The 19,375-nt window shown below is 38.4% G+C and overlaps 1 protein-coding gene across 4 annotated transcripts in view; it reads right to left on the minus strand.

Annotated features, from left to right (window-relative positions):
• Positions 1-19,375, minus strand: part of MPP7 (MAGUK p55 scaffold protein 7) — a 149,586-nt gene that overhangs the window by 42,769 nt on the left and 87,442 nt on the right. For 2 of the 4 annotated variants that reach the window (XM_065831336.2, XM_071805265.1), the window contains exons 6-7: positions 18,355-18,435; positions 3,965-4,096 (exon numbers count right to left, since the gene is read on the minus strand). In XM_065831336.2, the coding sequence (XP_065687408.1) occupies positions 3,965-4,096; positions 18,355-18,435 (213 nt within the window). The remainder of the gene's footprint in view (positions 1-3,964; positions 4,097-18,354; positions 18,436-19,375) is intronic. The other 2 variants (XM_071805267.1, XM_071805266.1) reach the window with 1 other exon arrangement.

The following is a 19,375-nucleotide window of genomic DNA, read 5'->3' on the forward strand; positions in this document are numbered from 1 at the left end:
TCTTTTGAGATGATTACTCCTTGGAACTCGGGCCTCATTAATATGCGATTAACACAGGCTCAGAACACCGGTGAGGTGCTTAACTCAGAGAAAAGCACGAACAAATACAAGAGGAAATGTGGTGCAGCTTTATATAAAACTGGTCACTATATATATTCCAAAGAAGTTACGAGAGTGCCTAATTTGCTTCACAGAGAGTACAGTTGAAAGTCATCCAAAAGAGATGTCCAATTCAAGAACGTCCAGAGTGTGCAACTGATTTAAAGCTTACTGCACTGCAGAAAAACAATCTCCACTGTTTGTGTAAAAATAGAGAACAAGAATGTATCTGCGGTGAAACAAAAGTTCAAAGAGCTCAGTATCTTCAAGTCAAGAAACCAGGCAGTCTCCATCCCAGAAAAAATATTGTATGGTACCTTCAATCTCAAGCTCAGTATGAAGGATCTTGATATAACTATGCAAGTGGAAGTCAGACTTTTCGACTGGAGAATAGTGAATAGACAAGCCAAACAAGTAGAGACTCTTTGATCTGTGCTAAGAATACCCAATACTTTAGAACAGGGGTATCAAAATCATTTTCACCGGGGGCCACATCAGCCTCATGGTTGCCTTCAAAGGGTCAGATGTAATTTTAGGCCTGTACAAATTTAACTATTCCTACATTTATAGAGGCCTAAAATTACATCCGGCCCTTTGAAGGCAACTGTGAAGCTCATAGGTCTCCCAGTGAAAATAAGTTTGACACCCATGCTTTAGAACAAGTTCTGAAGGAAAAGCCACTAAAAAGACATGGAAACAAATAGAAAATTAGATTTTAAATAGTTAGTAAACATAGATCGTGGCATATCCTTTCTTTAATGCAGTAGATCTAATATATCTAGTATAAACCTGTCTCTATTTATTTTGCTGTGCCATATTTTGGTAAGACCTTATCTGAATTACTATCCATGCCTCTTCTCAGCCCTTACCTAAGTGAAAAAAAGAAATCTAGGGAAGACAAAAACAATAGATTTGTTATGTATTGTGGTGATGGTGTCATAATAAGTCACTATAAATCTGCCACAAAGAAATGAATGTTTGACACTAACATTAATAATGCCAAAATGGAATGCAGGTGCATTATGGAAAAGGAGAAGGACACTATACACTATTCTTCGAAGTCTTCCTGTAGAACAAGTAACATGCAAAACAGAACTGACCATAAACTTCTCTGACAAAAAAGAAACATTAAGATAGACAGGGGATTTGGAAAGAACACAAAAACTCCTCTCCTGTACAGATAAGGTACAATCTAGAAATGTTGGCTTAAGGGCAGCTTTTGGAAGTCATTCAGGCCAATGTCCTGCTCAGGGCAGGACTATTGTCAATGCCAGATGAGGTCAGGCATTACATTATGGTTGAGGTTGGAGATCCCACATCTCCGGTCACTCTGCTCCAGTGCTGGACTTTCTACCTAATGAAATACTTCTGTTAATTCTCAGCATAAGCCTCTCATGGCTGCCACTTGTGGCCACTGCCCTGCATTTCAGCATCTTTCACTGCTGAGAAGAGTTTGACTCCACTGACCTTGTGAGCTCCCCACTCTCAGGTAGTTGTAGGCTGAAATTACCTTTGTCCTTTGCCTCTTCCTAGCAATAGGTCTATCACAGATTCCATTATAAAGCTGTTTTCATCTTGGTAAATATACTAGGTAATCTTAAACCGAAGGACTGAGTTATCTCACATTTTTTATATTTTCCATGGCCACAGTCCTGTCTAGTAAAAGAAAGTTCTAAAAAAAAAAACCACCCACCACTCCTCTCTGCTACCTCTTTAGCACAAGAGTTGTGCTAAGTGGGGATGTACCTTTTTAGGAGATTGTACCGGTTTTGGCTGAGACAGAGTTAATTTTCTTCATGGTAGCTCATATGGTGCTATGTTTTAGATTTGTGATGAGAACAGCATTGATAACACAGGGATGATGTAGCTATTGCTGCGCAGCGTTTACAATGTCAAGCGCTTTTCTGCTTCTCACCACCGAGTGGGCTGGGGGTGCACAGAAGCTGGGAGGGACACAGCTGGGACAGCTGACCACAGCTGGCCAGAGGGATATCACACACCATATGATGGTGTGTTCAGCAATAAAACTGGGGCAAGAAAGTGGAAGGGAGGGATGTTTGGAATGATGACGTTTGTCTTCCCAAGTCACGGCTACCGTGTGACGGAGCCCGGCTTTCCTGGAGACGCAGATGGCTGCACACCTGTCTGTTGGCGGAAGCAGTGAGTGAATTCCTTCTTTTGCTTTGCTTGCACATATGGCTTCTGCTTTATCGATTAATCTGTCTTGATATCAACTTGTGAGTTTTCTCACTTTCATCCTTCTGATTCTCTCCCCCATCCCACTGAGGAAAACAAGCGAGCAGCTGCGTGGGGCTGTGCTGCCAGCAGGGTTAAACCACAGCAGACACACCGGGATCTGGAGGATCCCACCGGATGGGCAACAGTGGAATCTGAGGAACAGTCCAAGGATAACCCTCAGCTTAGGCAACTCCACTTTTCCCTTTAGGAGTGCTTAAAATCTCAAAAGCCAATATACAATGCATGTATTTCATATAAGTTTTCAGACAATCTCTGTTTTGTTTTCGGAGTTGCGATTTCTCTGAGACACTTTGAGATATTAACTTACAGTATCTAATTCACAAAAGTCTTAGTAGTAAATCATGATTGAAACACAAAACTATGTAAATTAAGATTTTATTAAGATTTTTCTGACAAATTCAAGAAAAGCACCAATAAGGGTGTCTTCATTAACATTAAAAATAAGCTGCTCAATTAGAACTCATTTCATACTATATGTTCAAATTTCTTCACACTTTTCAGAATTAATACTCTTTCTGATACTAAAACCTAAAGCTAGTTGGTTTTTTTCCTCAAAGAACTTCTTTGCTAAAAAGAAAAGGAAAACTTAAAGCTGTGATTTAAATATTCAGGGAAAAAAAAAAAAAAAGTTTTACTATGTTGAAACAAAGTAAAAACTTTCCATACAGTCAAACATTTAATTTTGACCATGGGCACCTACAGTCAGTCAACACCAAAACTTCCTTCTTTATCGATGCCAGAAATCCATCAAGAATAAGAGTAATAGTAAAATATCTACTGCGAGACAAGCTACCCCTGCACATCTAACAGAGGCATCGCTCTCCCACTGTCATCTCCAACACAAAATCATGGCTTTCGCAAAGTAACTTTGAAATATTTTTTAGAATTGCTTTCCATTAAAACAAATATCCAGTACAACATAAAACAAAGCTCTCACTGGTTTGCAGGAGAAAAGGAATATAGTTAAATTTTATACAAAATGACTTTCAGTCTACAGCAAATAAAAATAACCAAATCAGTAAAGCATTTTAATATTCTCATAATACAACCTACGTTTAGTCCTTTCATTTTTCCAGATATCCCCATGAAGATATTAACTTTCTAGTATTCATAGTCCAAAGTACAACAACAGACATCTTAAATTTGACCAGATTTCAATTCAAGTATTTTAAAATATGTTTTTATGCTTTCTTTTCAGTGTATCGAAAGGTCACCTTTTTTTACATGAATGGTAACAGGCACAGTTCACAACAAAGGTCAAGATTTCTCTGGGGATTCATTCTCCCTCTCTCATTTTAAAACAAGTTCGTGATGTGAATTCAAGATAAAAGATGAATATATTATTGATCTAAATACTCAGACTTGCCCACATGTATAATGCTCAAACACCATCAAAGAACACATTCTTATTATTCATTTCATGTGCTTTACTTATAATGACTGTGAATGGAAGTCACAAGTGTATTACTGAATGTTATGAATAAACAGGCGTAATGTCTGTCTGTCTGTGTTTCAAGTTAATGTTACCCATTCACACTCATAATCTCAACACTCCCCACCCTGTGCACTCACACGAAACCCCAAAACAAAAGAAAGGGTTACTTACCAATGGTTCCCTGTTTTTGACGAGCCTGATTATTTTAACTGAGTCTTCCTCCTCATCAATATCATCAGGCATTGGGGGCAAGACAGGATCGTAGTTCTTCTGAGCAACAGTATCATGTACAGAGAGCAAAGCCTGCAAACATTAACAGTCAGTATGTTATTTGACATCTGAGACATTTATGAAAGACAAAGCAGAGGATATTATTCATAGCCTGACTTTTCCAGTGTAATGCACGTAGATCGAATATAATTCTTGTATACAATTTTAACACATGTCAAACTGATGAAAAACTCCATAAAGTATGTGTTTTCATATACAGAACGTATGTATCTACTAAACTGTGGATACAGAACAGTGTCTTCATACACACAAAAATACCAAGTGCTTTGCACATTATCCTGAAACTACGAAAAATATGAACAGGAGAAAGCCCAACTCTCCTAAAGTATGAACGTTCTACTAGTCCTAGATAAAAAGCCTATTTGATACAATAAGCAGTTCTATGAAACAAATGAGCAAAATAAGCATCTACCAGTACTTCTGTTCAAGCATGAGATGTATGACAATAAGCTGTGGCCCAAATATTCCCTTCAGAGGAGCTCTGGAAGCTTACCTGGTTACCAGATCCCTTTCATACTAGCTCCCTGTCACATAAGATCCAAATTACCTTAGGAATTCATGATTGAGATTGAGGAACATAATGTTGAAATGATTCGGTTCAGGCAGGTGCTTATCAATCACCTGTCGCATGTCTTGCCTCCTTTCTTTTTCCATTGCTTCTCCAGGCCACATTTCACTTGAACAATAGGTTTTTCAAAGAAAACCCTAATGAAGTCTGACAAAACGGTCGATCTTAAAATAATTTATGAGTGCAAGGAAACTGAAAATCTTGAAAGTCCAACTTAGAAAGCTCATTCTCCTAATGCTCAAAAAAAACTCAGCTATAATCTAAAATTCACAGCTTTTTCTAAATACAGAACTCTTAAAGATCTTTTCTGTTTTGAAAATGTTTCATAATTTGTAACACCTTTTAAATTGGTGAAAAAAACAGTTAAGTAATTCTTTCACTTTTGTAGTGAAAACTATGCATTATAGCAGGAATAACAGCAACAAACATACATATCATTCTGTCTACTTTTTCCAGTTGCTTCTGTTTTCAAGTAGTTGCTCCTCAATACTTGAATATTTAAATTTTGACCTGATATTTTTTCCCAAAGAGTCAATATTACAAAATATGTAGTCTGATTAGTAGAAGTAATTTGCAAATTGATAACCTTGCTGACAATAGAAATAAAGCATTTTGGAAAACGTGCAGATGTTTGGGATACAGCAGAACACATCAACATTGTAGATATGGATGATATCAGAAGGTTTCATAAGAATGACTGTAATTATGAATCTATTATAACAATTACAATAATAATTAAGAAGAAATTCCTTAATAAAGAACAGAAAATGGCTACAGTTCTCTGATACCAGTTTACTTGCTACTTAATAAAAGGCTGAGTACACAAATGATCGGAAACTTCTCAAGGATAATACAAATGTTTAAAAAAGCATGACACTTCCATTGCAATATTCCAGATTTTTTTCTTCCTGAATGGATTAGACTGTAACAACAGAAAACAATTCCCAGGCAATGCTACAAGCTATCATGTCAAAAGCAGAAGGCGAAGAGCATATCTTGAAATTCTGAACTTCAAATTTGAAGTTAGGGCCTCAACAAAATAAACAGAGAGGAAGATCATACCTGCTTCATAAGAAGTTGCTATTGTTTTACTAATTTCTACGTATATTGTACAATTTGATGAAAACATTTCAACACACTCTAATTCTTCCCAAGATGCAGTTATTAATTTGTACTATTTACCATCAGAAATTACCATCTCCCTCCCACCAAATGTTAGTTTTACTTTAGATCTGCGCTAAAAACCTCAGGCCAGCAACTATGTTTCCTCCTGGCAATGTGTATTATGAAGCATTACACATGTAAAGCCATGCAATCAATGCAGTCCTCTAAGGATGTATGTGAAACATCAAAGCTATACTAAAACAAAAGTAGTGTTTGCTTTTACTTCAGGTTACTTACAGTTAAGACTTCTAAAACTAGTCTTCTGCAATTACATTTTTCGACATAATGTAGGGCACATTCATGGTCTGGTTCAATTTATTAAGGTTCTACACTGCAGTTTAAAAACAATCAGGCAGATAGAGAAAACAGATGAAAATAATCCAAAGCGCCAACTTCCAGAGTAAAAGGCAGCAAATTAAAACATGTTCAAAAGAATCTACCCTTGACAATGAAACTTTCAGAACAGATTCTGTTCACTGCTACACTGAACTATGCCACCAGCGTAAGATATTTCCCTGCTCTGACTGCCAGATCCTGGACACCACGCACAAAGCAATGATGCAGCCCATTTATTATAAACCGATGTCAATAAATGTCTGGTATTTATGAAGCTTTTCTTCACTCACAACTGGAACTTACCAACCCCTTCCCTCCTCCTCCCCAAAAACATACTAAACCACAATATACTACAGTTTTCAACATAAGATCTTTTCCCAAAACTCTAATACTACTTTATCTCAGTGCAAAGATGCATATTTTAGGTAAGAACATGAATGTCAGAAATTATGTCTTTTCTCAGTCAAGCTTCCAGAAGAGCTTCTGTGACCACAAACTTGTTCATGCTACACGCTGAACATGCCGAGATTTCTTTCCTGCTTGTCCTCCACCATCGCTTCTTGTAACACGCTTCGCTCTGTCCACTGCAGCTGCTCTTGAAATAGTCAGCAGTGCAGACACGGGGCAATAATTAACCTGCAAACAAAGCCTCAACTAGAAGCGATCAGAGCCCGTCCTCCAGAGAACATCCGTACGCTCTGAACACAACGAAGACATGAGGATATGCACAGCTGCTCTGTACTGTGCAATTAATATAATGTATGCTTAGTTAAAAAAACTCTGTGTCAGGCTAGACTTTTATAGAAAAGGTTGGGACTTTTTAAAAAACAAACAAATTACAAGTGTGAAGAAACAGAAGTTGGATCTTATGAGGAACAAGATATACATGGAATAATTGTGCAGGAAACGCACATGGCAATGGAATGGTAGTAATGTGGGGTTTTTTTGTAGATAAGATTAACTTATTCACTGCCATTATACTATTTTTTTTTCGTATTTTTAATACTTTACTTATCATAAGAAACTCTGCAGATTATTTTTTAAATGTTTTTTTTGTTTTCAAATACAAAGCTCTTCAGAACTATGCATGTATGATCCAAAATTTGGGTCATGTGTATTTAAGTACCTCTGGAGAAAAAGATTTCATTTCAGCTCTAAGTTCTATGCTTATGATTCACTAATGTAAACATGGTCCATATTTAGAACTTGAAAGAAGGTATGATTCAAACTCCTGCACTACCTAAATATAAATATTGATGTTCAGCTAAATTCTTAGACATGATCTAGCTGGAAATGAATACTTTCATCAGACCTCTGAAATGTCTAATAACTAGTGCTGTATTTTTCATATTAAAGCTATCACTGATCATTTCACAGTTTATAAATTGAAATTTTACACTATCAACTTACACAAAGCAAATCTGACATTGGAAACATTCAAAGTTCTTTTTCTCAAACTGTTCTGAAACCTTAAATGTTTATTTAAATTGGGAATGTTATTAATGAAAACAGTTCTATATTTTGAAAAACGTGTATCATTTAACTACACTGACTACATTTTTGCTCCTGTAAAACAATGACAAATTTTATATTATTTTTTGCTTCTGTTTATATTTTGAGATCTGTAAGAGTAAAAATACCCCATGTAGCCTCTGACTTGTGAACACAGCTCCTTAAGTTTTTAAATTCTCATTATTTAAAAATCTCAATTTAAGCTTTACTTTTCTGAAATGTTTTACATTTACTAGTCTAGAAAAACATTTTAGAGAACAGTAAGTTAAGTAAAGAAGCAAGACAGAATGGACAAAGAAACAAAACCAGTCTCTTTCTTTATGGTACTTGACAAAACAAGATGGGGAAAATAAATAATTAATAGTTAAGATTATCGATATAAAGCTTGTAGGGACTCAAAGCAGCCTTTATGAAAGCCAACAGCCACAGTAGATGGTGACACCACCAACCCAGCTGCTGGTGACCTGCCCATGGAGCGGTCCCTGCCCTGGCAGCAGAGTCAGCAAAACGGAACAAAATGGTCCATGACTTTGCTGCCCCAGTGCACGGCCTGGAGCATTAGCACTGGCCACCTTCTCTGGTAGTTCAGCCTAAACTCTATCAGGTGAGACAGAGACGTTTTTCCACCTCTTTGCTTTGCTGGGGTGACAGTAACTTCCACTGAGGTTGGCACACAGAAGTTGCACCAGAGCAGAAAAGTAACTTCACCAGCAAAGTGCCCCTGGACTCACCTGGCAGAGCTCGTCCTCCAGAGAGCTCTACCATATCGTGGTTTCCTCTGTGATGGGGTTACAGAAGACTGAAAAAGACAAGCTAAAGATGTCAGTGGAGAAAATTATTCAAGACTGGAAAGACTGATTTATGAGTAGCTTGCATAAAGTTAAAATCAAGTGAATGAAGTCATTCCAGTGACAGATATCAAAGAAGGAAAGCTGAAAGAGCTGGGAGGAGACTGAGCTCAGTGAAGGAAAGACCATCAGAGCATCAAAACGGAAGGAGAAACATAAGAGATGTAACAGCCAAACATGTGCAACAATTTAGAAAGCAGTAGAATAAAACCAGCAGAAAGCTGTAGCATAATGGTGATGGCATACAGGCTCTAGGCTCAGAAAAGCAATTTGACTTGAGAACAGTCTGGAGAAAAGAAGGAATAAAATATGAGGCAGTCAGAATCAAGCTACGCATTTAAGAGCAAGTGGTAAACAGCACAAAATTTAACAGCAGAAGAGGGAGATAATTTAGATTGGTGGGTAGGGGGAAGAGAACAACCTTTCTTCTTCTACAGGAGTCTTTAAACCTACTATCTTGAGTACATAAACTAGACTTTACATTGATGTATGGGTGGCTTCCACATCCCCAATACCATTCTCCAGCAAATGAGTGGTGAAACAGCCATCAGAACAGGGGTGGGCATGGCAGACTCTGCCCCACCAACAGTGCCCACTGCGCCAGCACCCGCAGCCCCGTCCTGCCGCAGGAGAAGGGTGGACGAGAGAACAGGAGGGCAGGTGAGAACAGGCGTCTCGACGGGCAGGTGAGAACAACTGCGTTAGCTGAATTCTCCAGCTCAGCTAAAGCTTGAAACATAACGTAGAAGCAGAAGCAAGCAATAAAACCCACGGGCAGGAGAAACTCCGTTGTGCTGCTGAAGCAACCAGAGGATGGCTAGGATAACAGCGAACTGAATTTTTGGTTTTGGCAGTAGAACCAATGAGTGAGCCAACAAGCTGCAGTAAGCACTTATCAGGCAAAAAAGTAATAATATTCCTTCTGAAGGTGCAATAATCTAATCACTTTCTTACAGAAATCTGAGATTTTCTCCTCTGAATAAAATTCCCAAGTTAAATATGTACAGTACATAATGCTACAGAAATCACTGAACTTCCAAAGAAACATGTTTTAGTTATGCCACTGAAAACCATATACAGTGTTCATTTGACACAAGCAAAAAACTGTTGACAGTGATGGTAAGGAATATCAAATAAGTCCTATAAATTAAACATGACTTTCAGTTTGTAATCAGGACACCAATGGGTGCACTAATTCATAGGAAAATAAATCAGAGTTAATTTACTTCTTTCCATCCTTCAAATTTTGTAGTTTTCCTATGTATTTTCTATAAATTCCCTAGAAGTGGAACTTTGTGCGGGAAGGCAACAGTTAGGTATGTACAAAGCAGAAAAAGCATTCCGTGCTTGCAACTGTCCTATCTGTACTTAAACCAGAGTTGCCCTCTAGTTCAAGCTTGTACAGCTGGCAATTAAATCCCTTTTTTTCCTAATTTGACTTTGATGCAGTTGGGTCACAGTAGTGATTAAAAATGTTTAAAACACATACTGTACATGTGTGGGATTGTGTTCTTAATATCTACCACATATTAATGTTTTTAGCATAGCAACATCTCAGTTGGCTCAATATTCAGTATATATTACTTTTTCCTGTACTGTGATGGACTTTATCCATGACTATATGAACTTCCTTTCACAAAAGGGTAATTTCCTTGCCTGAAAATGCAGTTCCTTGATTTCAGATTCACCAGTCTGAACTGATGGGTTTACCTGCAGCTGGTGGCCAGACAGCAATAGCCAACAGAAAAGTGAACTTTCTGCATCTTCAGACTCCACTTCCTCTGGCTCATTGTTCGCAGCCCCCGGAGACTCTTCTGAAGTTGAACTGTTCTCAAGTGTTCACAGAAACACGCAGCCTGTCCCTGTCATCTGCTAAAGGTGTTACTGTTCCTCCAGATGACAGCCATTTGTTTTTCCTCAGTTGTGGACAACGGCAGAATAAGTTCCGATTTTAAATCAACAGTGAAGAATCTAACAAAGTATCTTTTACATTTGTAACATGATTCATGCAGCTAGAGCATTCTTGAAGCTTTAAGCCCTATTGAAGTAACTTCCAAGAGTACAAATAGATGGTTTGCAGAGTGGAAAATGCCAAGACAGGAGCACTCTTCCAATATCTTGACAATCCTTCATCAATTAATTTTTTGAAGAAGTGACAGCATCCTACAATATTGTCTACAGCGGTAGCATGCATCTTTTCTTGGTGGAAAGCCACCCGAAGACACCCCTTCCCAAAAAATCATGTGAAAATATAAACTAAAGAGAAGTAAAAGCTGAAGTTGGAGTTGCCCTTTTTGAAAAAGTGTCTTTTAGAGATGACCCGGCCTTTATTTGACAGCAACATTATATATAAAGTCTTAAAAATAAAACATCTACTGATCCATGAGGTTAAAAGAATCTGGATATACTTGATTTCTCCAGAAAATAACAAGATATATTCATTTATGATACGGAGGCCTTAAATTCATCTACAGAGTACTCATACTATATGGAGACCTAACTAAAAATAATCAACCAGTTTAGTTTTTAATGTAATTACTTTTGCCTACTCTGGACTTTTTCTGCACTGAACACTAGAAGTAGTATTTCTATATATTAATTTCACTAAATTCAGGTATCATTCTGGAGAACTGAAAGCTGCAGTGTGTATTATCTTCATCATTATATATAAACAAATATTTTACAACTACTTAATAAAGCTGTAACTGAAGAATTATAAAATGTTAAAATAGACATGGTACATTAGGATAAATCCTGCCTCTTAAATAGAAACATTCTTTTGAAAAGGCCAGGAAAATAGCAGGTATAAGAAAAAAAGCTTGCAACTTTCTAAAATATCTTTGATAAGGATACTTACAGATTTATAAATTTACAGGTTACAGATTTACAGGTTGATCATGGGAACAGTTTTGCTACTGACTAGAAACCCAGGAATAAGCAGAAAGGGGGAAAAAGTTATTACAAAACCATACTGGACCACTACCAAAGATTGATCAATTAACTAGAAAAGAGGAGACTGTTAAATGAGTTAATGGAGAGTTCAAATAGAACAGTCTGGCAAATGTAAGGGAAAAACACCACTGAAATCAGCATTAAAAAAAAAAAATGACAACTAAAAAAGGGACTGTTTGCATCGTATTATGTAGTTTCTCCATTTTCACTAGCTAAACAGAATTGCTACTTGAATGGGATGTGATTTTATCCACACTGACTTCTTCCTCCTACTAATTCGCCAGCTTCAATAATGTTGCCAACTTTCACATGTTGCATTGTGAACGCTACAGTTACGTGTGTGCAATCTAACGTTCTCACATGGGTTAAAGTTGGTTCCTTCATGTGGGGAAGTCTTTATATACAACCAAATCATTTCTTTGATTTACTTTTCAAATCTTCTATTTTCTGCTGCCAAGCTGCCTGGCTTCACCTTTGTTCCTTATATCTATCATTTTGTTTATTATATGTTGACTGCTAGTGAGCATTCTCATGTCCATACGCCTAAGAAGACTGACAGACAAGCTGTCTGTTGGACATCAGCTGAGTTATCACGAGACAGACCTGAGAGCATTTCCAGGGTCATATGATATACTAATGCAGTATTCTTTCATTTCCTTTATATCATCTTATATCTATGCTTATGATACATTGTATATTCTTATATGTATAGCCTGTCCCCTCCTGGCACATTAACTACTTTCTGTCACAACTGCTTTCTGATTTTCTCCGCCTGTCAAGGCTTTTCTTGCTGTTTTTTAAAGGACTATTTTGCTATTACATTTTTGTTTTACTTCATACCAGTAACATGAACATTCAAGAATAAAGATGGCAACATATTCTGCTGGCACTCTCCACACGAAAAAGTTTTCTATAAAAACCTCCTTTGAATAATGAGTGCAAGCAGAAATGGAAATAAGAAGTCAAGGTCTAAAGCTGAGAAGAGTTAAGAATAAAATCTATTTTTCCTCTAACAAGGTTGCCAAAACGTGTGATGGAGGGCTTCCCAAAGCAGCAAACAGTTTAAAGGCAGGAAACGCTGGGCAGAAGGACCCCACTCACTGGCCAACAAAAGTCTCCCCAGCACGATCTCCTCTCCCCAGCTTATCCATCAACCAACGTTATCGAACCATCGGTGCTGCGGTCGTTGCTCACTGTTGCAGTAATCTGCACACAGTGCTTAGGGGGAAAAGAAATATTTCTCTCTCACTGCTGATATTTCACAGCATACCATTCAAAATCAAGCAGGCTGCTGCAGATTTACAAATTAATGGCATCTGATCTCGCAAATGAGGAGTATGTAGGTAACTTTTCAGTTGACACACGAAGTACAACGCATTCCAGCTTGGTATTATAATAAACTGGTTTGTATAGTAAAATCTCTCAATATATTATAAGAGCACAACTCTTGTAACCAGTCCTATCAGCAAACCTCAAAGACCACTGGTGATTAAATAGTTACAAATCATGGGAAACTACGCTTCCGGAACAAATATTATAGTTCGCATTATCATGTGTGAGCATGAATATTTCATAAAAAGAACGGTCTCCCATGACATGAGTAAAAATAGGAAACATCAGTATATTCGGTAAGACGGGTCTCTAAAGGGACAGAGTCAAAATGTCCTCCAAGTGCCCGGGATACAGGAACAGCCCAAATGCAGCTCAGATGTTAACTGACCTGAAATTTGTATTTGGGTTCTCCAGATGCAAAACCCAAACAGTTGTAGGCAAATCCCAACAATTTCCAATGGAAAATGTTGACTCTGCAGAAACTGCATATTTCAGTGAAAAAGCCCTGATGGAAAAGCCTCCGCAAGTCCAATAACAAAAGAAACGTTGGAAAGAAGACAAAGTTTAGATTGAGATTTTTTTTTTAATTACATGTTACAATAAATGCTTCATGAATTTTCAAAGCAAAACCAGATTTTGTTTTATATTATTATAGCCCAATATTTTCTTTGAGTGCTTTGTATGTTAAAGTTCTTGTAGAAAAACGTCTGCTGTTTCCTGCACAGTAAATCATATTGTCAATTTTTACCAGTGAGTGTAAGGCAGCTTTACAAGGCTCTGCTGATAAAGGCTTACAACATTTGTTTTTTTAACAGAACATGTAGCACTTTGATCAGAACAGTCTATTAGGCCACTGTGCAAATCCAGTAAGCCTCAGATGTCAGGGATGATGGCATCAGAGAATTTACAAACTTCCCAGTAAATACAAGAAGGACAGAACAGGACAGGACAACAGAAAAAGTACGCTTCAAGCTAAAAGCAGCACTTTTTCTTTTCTTTCTTAAAGAAAACTAAACAAATATAGGAACCATTTCTACGAAGAACAAAGTGCCCTGGCTTCATTATTTGCAGTTTTACTTTTGTTTAACTCATAGTTCTATTCTGAAGGAAAGCCAAGGAGGTACTCAATAGATGAAAATGTTTACAAATGCGAATTGTTTATGCTTTGTGAAACCGAAAGTCATGTACACCTCAAATGAACTGCAAATAAAACAGCAAGCATAAATCCTATTTACAATTTTCTGGTGTATGCATCTTTGCCGTTTGAAAGCAATTGAAAAAAAACCCTGAAAACAACTGTATTTTCTCTGAACAGCATATTGAAGTTGTCCATGGATAAGTTAATCTGAAAACATTCCTAGTCATACAAGAGTGGTTTTCCCTTCACTCTGCAAGTTATCTTGAAATTACTTCCAAAATTCTATTCATTCTACAGTAATGAAAGAGAAGCCAAGAAAAATACTTCAGGTATGTCCACCGCTTGTTCCCTCTATGGCTACAGGTACAGCACCCAAAGTGATCCAAATACCTCACATTCCTGTGCACCACGATGCACTGAAACCATTCACAGTCCTGCCTTGTGCGCTTGTTTAGGTACCCGGTTCGTGTTTCAGGCTGGCAGCTGGCAAACCTTTCAGCACACATAAACAGGAGATCGACTCCACCACTGGTATCCTTAGGAGGTTAAAAAAGCCTAATTTCCTGTGGGTCAGAAGAGGTATAAACATCCTTCGGAATAGTTTTAGCACAGCGGCATAAGCTTTTAAAATAACTATTGTTCTGCCCATTACACCGACAACCACAAAGGACATATTTCATATGAATTTAAAACACACTAAATTTACTCTAATGGGGAATAACTTCAAATGGTAAATTGCTCATTTAAACATGTAATGATCAGGAATGTAACTGCTGTTATAAACACGAAGTTAAAAGCTAGTTAGACCTGAATAATGTATCCAAGCCTGTCTCAAAGTTAGTGTAACTGGGATAACATTGTTCAATGGACTAAAACATGGTTCACTCTTGTGACAGACATTTTTGTTTACAGCCACACCAACAAAATAAATCCCTAAAATGTTAATTCCTATAGTTAATTGTTTTAGTTATTCAGATTTCAAATAATTTTAAAAATAAGTAACAATTATGTCCTTGTGCTATGGCACTGTTCCAAAAAGAACTCAACTTTTTCCAGCTTGTCAGAAAAAGAACCAAGATCTACTATTCAAGAAAGAAGTGCAAGAGAATTTGGAAGTTTTAAAGTCTTTCATTCTTAGTTAGATCATCTGTCATATTTACTACATGTCTTTTCTTACAGCGCCTGTCACTGGGGTTCTGCCCCATGACTGACAGAGTAACTCTAGTGTGTGCTTCCCTTCTTCCCATTTGCGTTCCTACTGATGGGTAAGACCATTCGCTAACTTGATTGTGACATGTGCATTGCTGACTCATGGTCAACCTGTTGTCCACCAGGACTCCTGGGTCCTTCTCTGCAATGCTGCTTTCCAGCAGGTCCACCCCCAACTTGTACTGGTGTCTGGAGTTGTTCCTCCCCAGCTGCAGGACCCTACACTTGCCCTTGTTGAATTTCATCAAGTTCTTCTCTGCCCAGTACTCCAGCCTGTCCAGGTCACACTGAATGGCAGCACAGCCTTCTGGTGCACCAGCCACTCCTCCCAGTTTGGTATCATCAGCAGACTTGCTGAGGGTGCACCCAGTCTCTTCATCCAGGTCACTGATGAACAGGCTGAACAAAACTGGACCCAGTACTGACCCCTGGGGAACCCCACTTACTATAGGCTTCCAGTACCTCACACATAGATAAACAAATCCACTCCATTTCCCAGAGCTACATGTTCTGTTCTACTTCCAGAGATCTGTTTTAACCATACAAGATAAACCACAACCAATGTTAGTTCATTTAGTCATGGTAACAGATGCCACATTTTAGAGCAGGAAAAAAAACCCTCTCAGCATAACTGGATATTGTATGCAGTTTTTAAAACACCAGAAATGCCCGATTTATTTTGTCTGAAAGAAAATGCACCTGACAAAACTTTAGAATGACTTCTAGGACATCTTGAAAAATCTCAGGTCTGATAAATGTAACTGCCTCGGAGAAATTATTTTCTTCTTTAAAACACTTCTCTATGGATGAAAACCATGAATACCATAAACTTGTCGAAGTTTAATAATCAGATGCAAACACTCAGAAATACATTCAACAAAACAATTTTGTAAAGTGAAATTAAAATATACAAGTATTCATCTAACCAGACATTTGCTGAAATATCTCCCAGCCTTTTGCAGCAAGTTAAGCAAAGCTGCGAAGTTACAATCATCTTCCTAGACCTGTCCCTTTACACCACCAAACTGGTGGAAGCAGCGATGCAGTGCAGGAAGCTAATCCCAACTACCCTTCACCATACCACGAACACTGGAGCACAGCAGCAGGGAAGGGGAAGCTCTCCTGCTGGCGCCAGCCAATGCTGCACTTATAAGTTGGGTCAGGAAAGTTTTCCCGGCAGAGTAACACACAGTCAGTTTCAGTCAATCCCAAATTAAGCCATATACAAGTTTTTAGATAAAGCCTATGCAACATCATTGGAAAAGACATGTCAGTTATCCCAAGTAATTCCAGATGTGTGGGAAAGAGTTGTTCTAGATATCATTTTGCTCCAGGATTCTAGAAGGAAAGAAATAAAGAAACCCTCTCCAGCCATCAACCTAATGGCAAAAGGCTAGAAAACCTTACACAATGTATGGCATAAGCTCCGATACAGCTGAACAGACTGGGAAGGAACTGGAAATACTGTCACAGCCTCAAGCCTGGCAATGTTCAAAAAGAGACTGCACAACATCCTCAGACACATGGTGTGAACTGTGGGGTTGTCACATGCAGGGACAGGAGTTGGACTCCATGATCCTTGTGAGTCCCTTCCAATTCAGGACATTTTGTGATTCTACTGAGTCCCGCGTAGTCTGGTCAACATGACGGAGAAGGGAGTGGGATTTTTACCATCTCTCTCAGGTATGTTTGCTGTGAGAAGGTGGATTAAGAAGATAACAGGCAAAAATATCATGTGTACTGGTCAGTTTTTTCCCCTAACTCACAGGAACACCTGCAAGTGTGTGCTTGGTGCGGGATCAGGCAGTCTGGCCATGCAAAGGGCTGGGTACCCTGCAGTTCGCAACCTCCTCCTGCAGCCAAGACACACTTGCTAAGTTACAGCAGTTACTCAATCATATTAACCACACTGAGGGTAAAGCACTTCTTCTCCTGAAATCCCACTAAGATTATCACATTGCATTTAATCATTTCCAAGTAACAGGCAGCGAGAGCGAGCGAGTGAATGAGACCAAGTGAGAGAGAGGGGGAGCAAGACAGCAAGGCGGGGTCAGAGAAAGTGAAAAAAGAGAGAGACAGTTGTGGCAAAGAAACTGTCTTCAGACTCAATCCACTAAAGCTTCAGAAGTATGAAATACATGTGGACAGTCACTAAGGAAATACCTTCAGCGAAGATTAGTATCTCTGCAATTTGATGCACCAACATTTCCTCTTGTAATCACCATTGGCATCGCTTACCCTTTCAGAGAAAAGCAGCTTACCACTTTGCAAACTATGGAATAACCAACTGCGCAAAAATCTTCGAAAAGGAAGCATAATTGTTCTTAAAAATTCTGTAGTACTTTGAAGATATGATAGTGTCTCAGGTTTTGAGATCGGCGTTTTACAGGGACTATAAAGAAACAACTGTCTAAAAAAGGGCTCCTTTCCACTCCACAGTTTTTTCCCTAAACTTATCAACTACTGCATTTAATTAGCATTGCAGTATCCAACTACAGCACTAAATTCTTCATTCTCTTTGGAGTGGAAAAATAATGTGATAGTGTGCACTAACAATGATACACAGGGGGGCTTCTAACTGGATATAAGGAAACAGTTTTTACTAGGAGGATAATTAGTAATTGGAGCAGGCTGCACAGAGTTATGGCATGTCTGCTCCCAGCCATCTTCAAGCCATGATGGGAGAAAGCCCTGAGCAGCTGCTCTGAACTCAGTGTTGACTCTGCTTTGAGCAGCACGTTGGACTAGACAGTCTCCTTCCAACCTGAGCAATTCAATGGTTCTATAGTCTACTGTCAGATAAGACATATCAAGTTCCATGCAAGCACCACAGAGAACCCCAGAAGTTTTCAAAATTAGATTTTTTTAAACAATAATATCCATCAGGAATTTTGTTTGGAGTAGCAGGTTGTGTTACTTACACGTAGTGTCATTGAATCAATGGTATGACTGAAAACCTTCTAGCAAAAGCAAATTTTTGATAGATTTATGAAGTACATGAAATAGAAGTTAGCAAAAGACAAAAAAAATCAAGTATCTACTTTATGGGCAACATTAAATGTGTTTCTTCATAACAGGTATTTCTGATTAACATTGCATCCCTCCTTCAAAGCAGGCAAATTGGTTAGAGCAGACAAAAGCCCAGGCAGCCCGAGGGAGCAGAAGCAGGCGTCCGCGCAGAGAGCACTTTGCAGGTGCAACACGTCCTCACCTTGAGGTTGGGTTTGGAGAGGAGTTTCAGCAGCTCTCTGACCTCACTGCTCAGCGGTTTGCTCTGCAGCTCCTCCGCCAGCTGGGTGGGAGATGGAACCGACACAAAGACCATTAGCAAAGCGCTGTTTTACCCAGTGCATCAGTGACAACCCAGAATCTATCTTGTTCAAGGTTATTGCTTTCCAGCGTGTTCAAACAGAAGCCAGCATGAAGAAAAACACCATCAATCACCGCGCTTCTTTTTCTGGCCCTCAGTGGACCAGATTTAAACCAGGCCTTTTGGCTCAGTTTAACACAAGTAATCATTTCTGGCAAGGGTGCAGCCAGATCACATTCTGATTTATAGCAACGGGGGCAAATCCCAGCACTTCATTTAAGTGAATGGTCCTTTGCGTGCAGACAAAGGACTGCTTGTAAAAATGACTGGATCAAACTTTGACACTGTCTATAAAAAACAGTTTCGAATGAGGTGGTGAAATCCACACTGCTTCCAAAAACCCACAGTAGCTGTGCTGTTTAGGAGTGGGATAAGAAAGCAAAGTGCCCCTACAGTACAAGCAATCTGAACCCTTTATTATGTTTACACATACACTAGAAGGAGCTTGTTAAATGTGAAGCGGTTTAATCATAATATAGCTTATAACAGGTCATCAGCAATTCAAGCCTCTAAAATGCACAAACTACGTCCTACCAACAAAATCAGTAATTTATGTTTGGTTATACTACAAAATTGCGGTTTGGTGAACAATAGAGCAGCAGTCTATCGTTCAAACCCATGGCTATTTGGCTCATGTCTTGAGTTTTTTTTATCATGACATTCTCAAGTAATTTGGACTCAAGAGGCATATTTTACTGCAGGATTTCAGACTCGAAATATTTTTCCAGAAGAAAGAGAAGCTAAAACATATTTCACAACACTGAACTTTAGTTTAAAATTCTGGAGCTACATGGCTCATAATCCAAAACGTGATTTCAGGTAATCACTTATTTTCTTTGCATTAAATCAGTATCATAAAAAT

Source organism: Patagioenas fasciata, chromosome 2, assembly GCF_037038585.1.
Source record: "Patagioenas fasciata isolate bPatFas1 chromosome 2, bPatFas1.hap1, whole genome shotgun sequence".
In the NCBI taxonomy this organism is placed as follows: Eukaryota; Metazoa; Chordata; class Aves; order Columbiformes; family Columbidae; genus Patagioenas; species Patagioenas fasciata.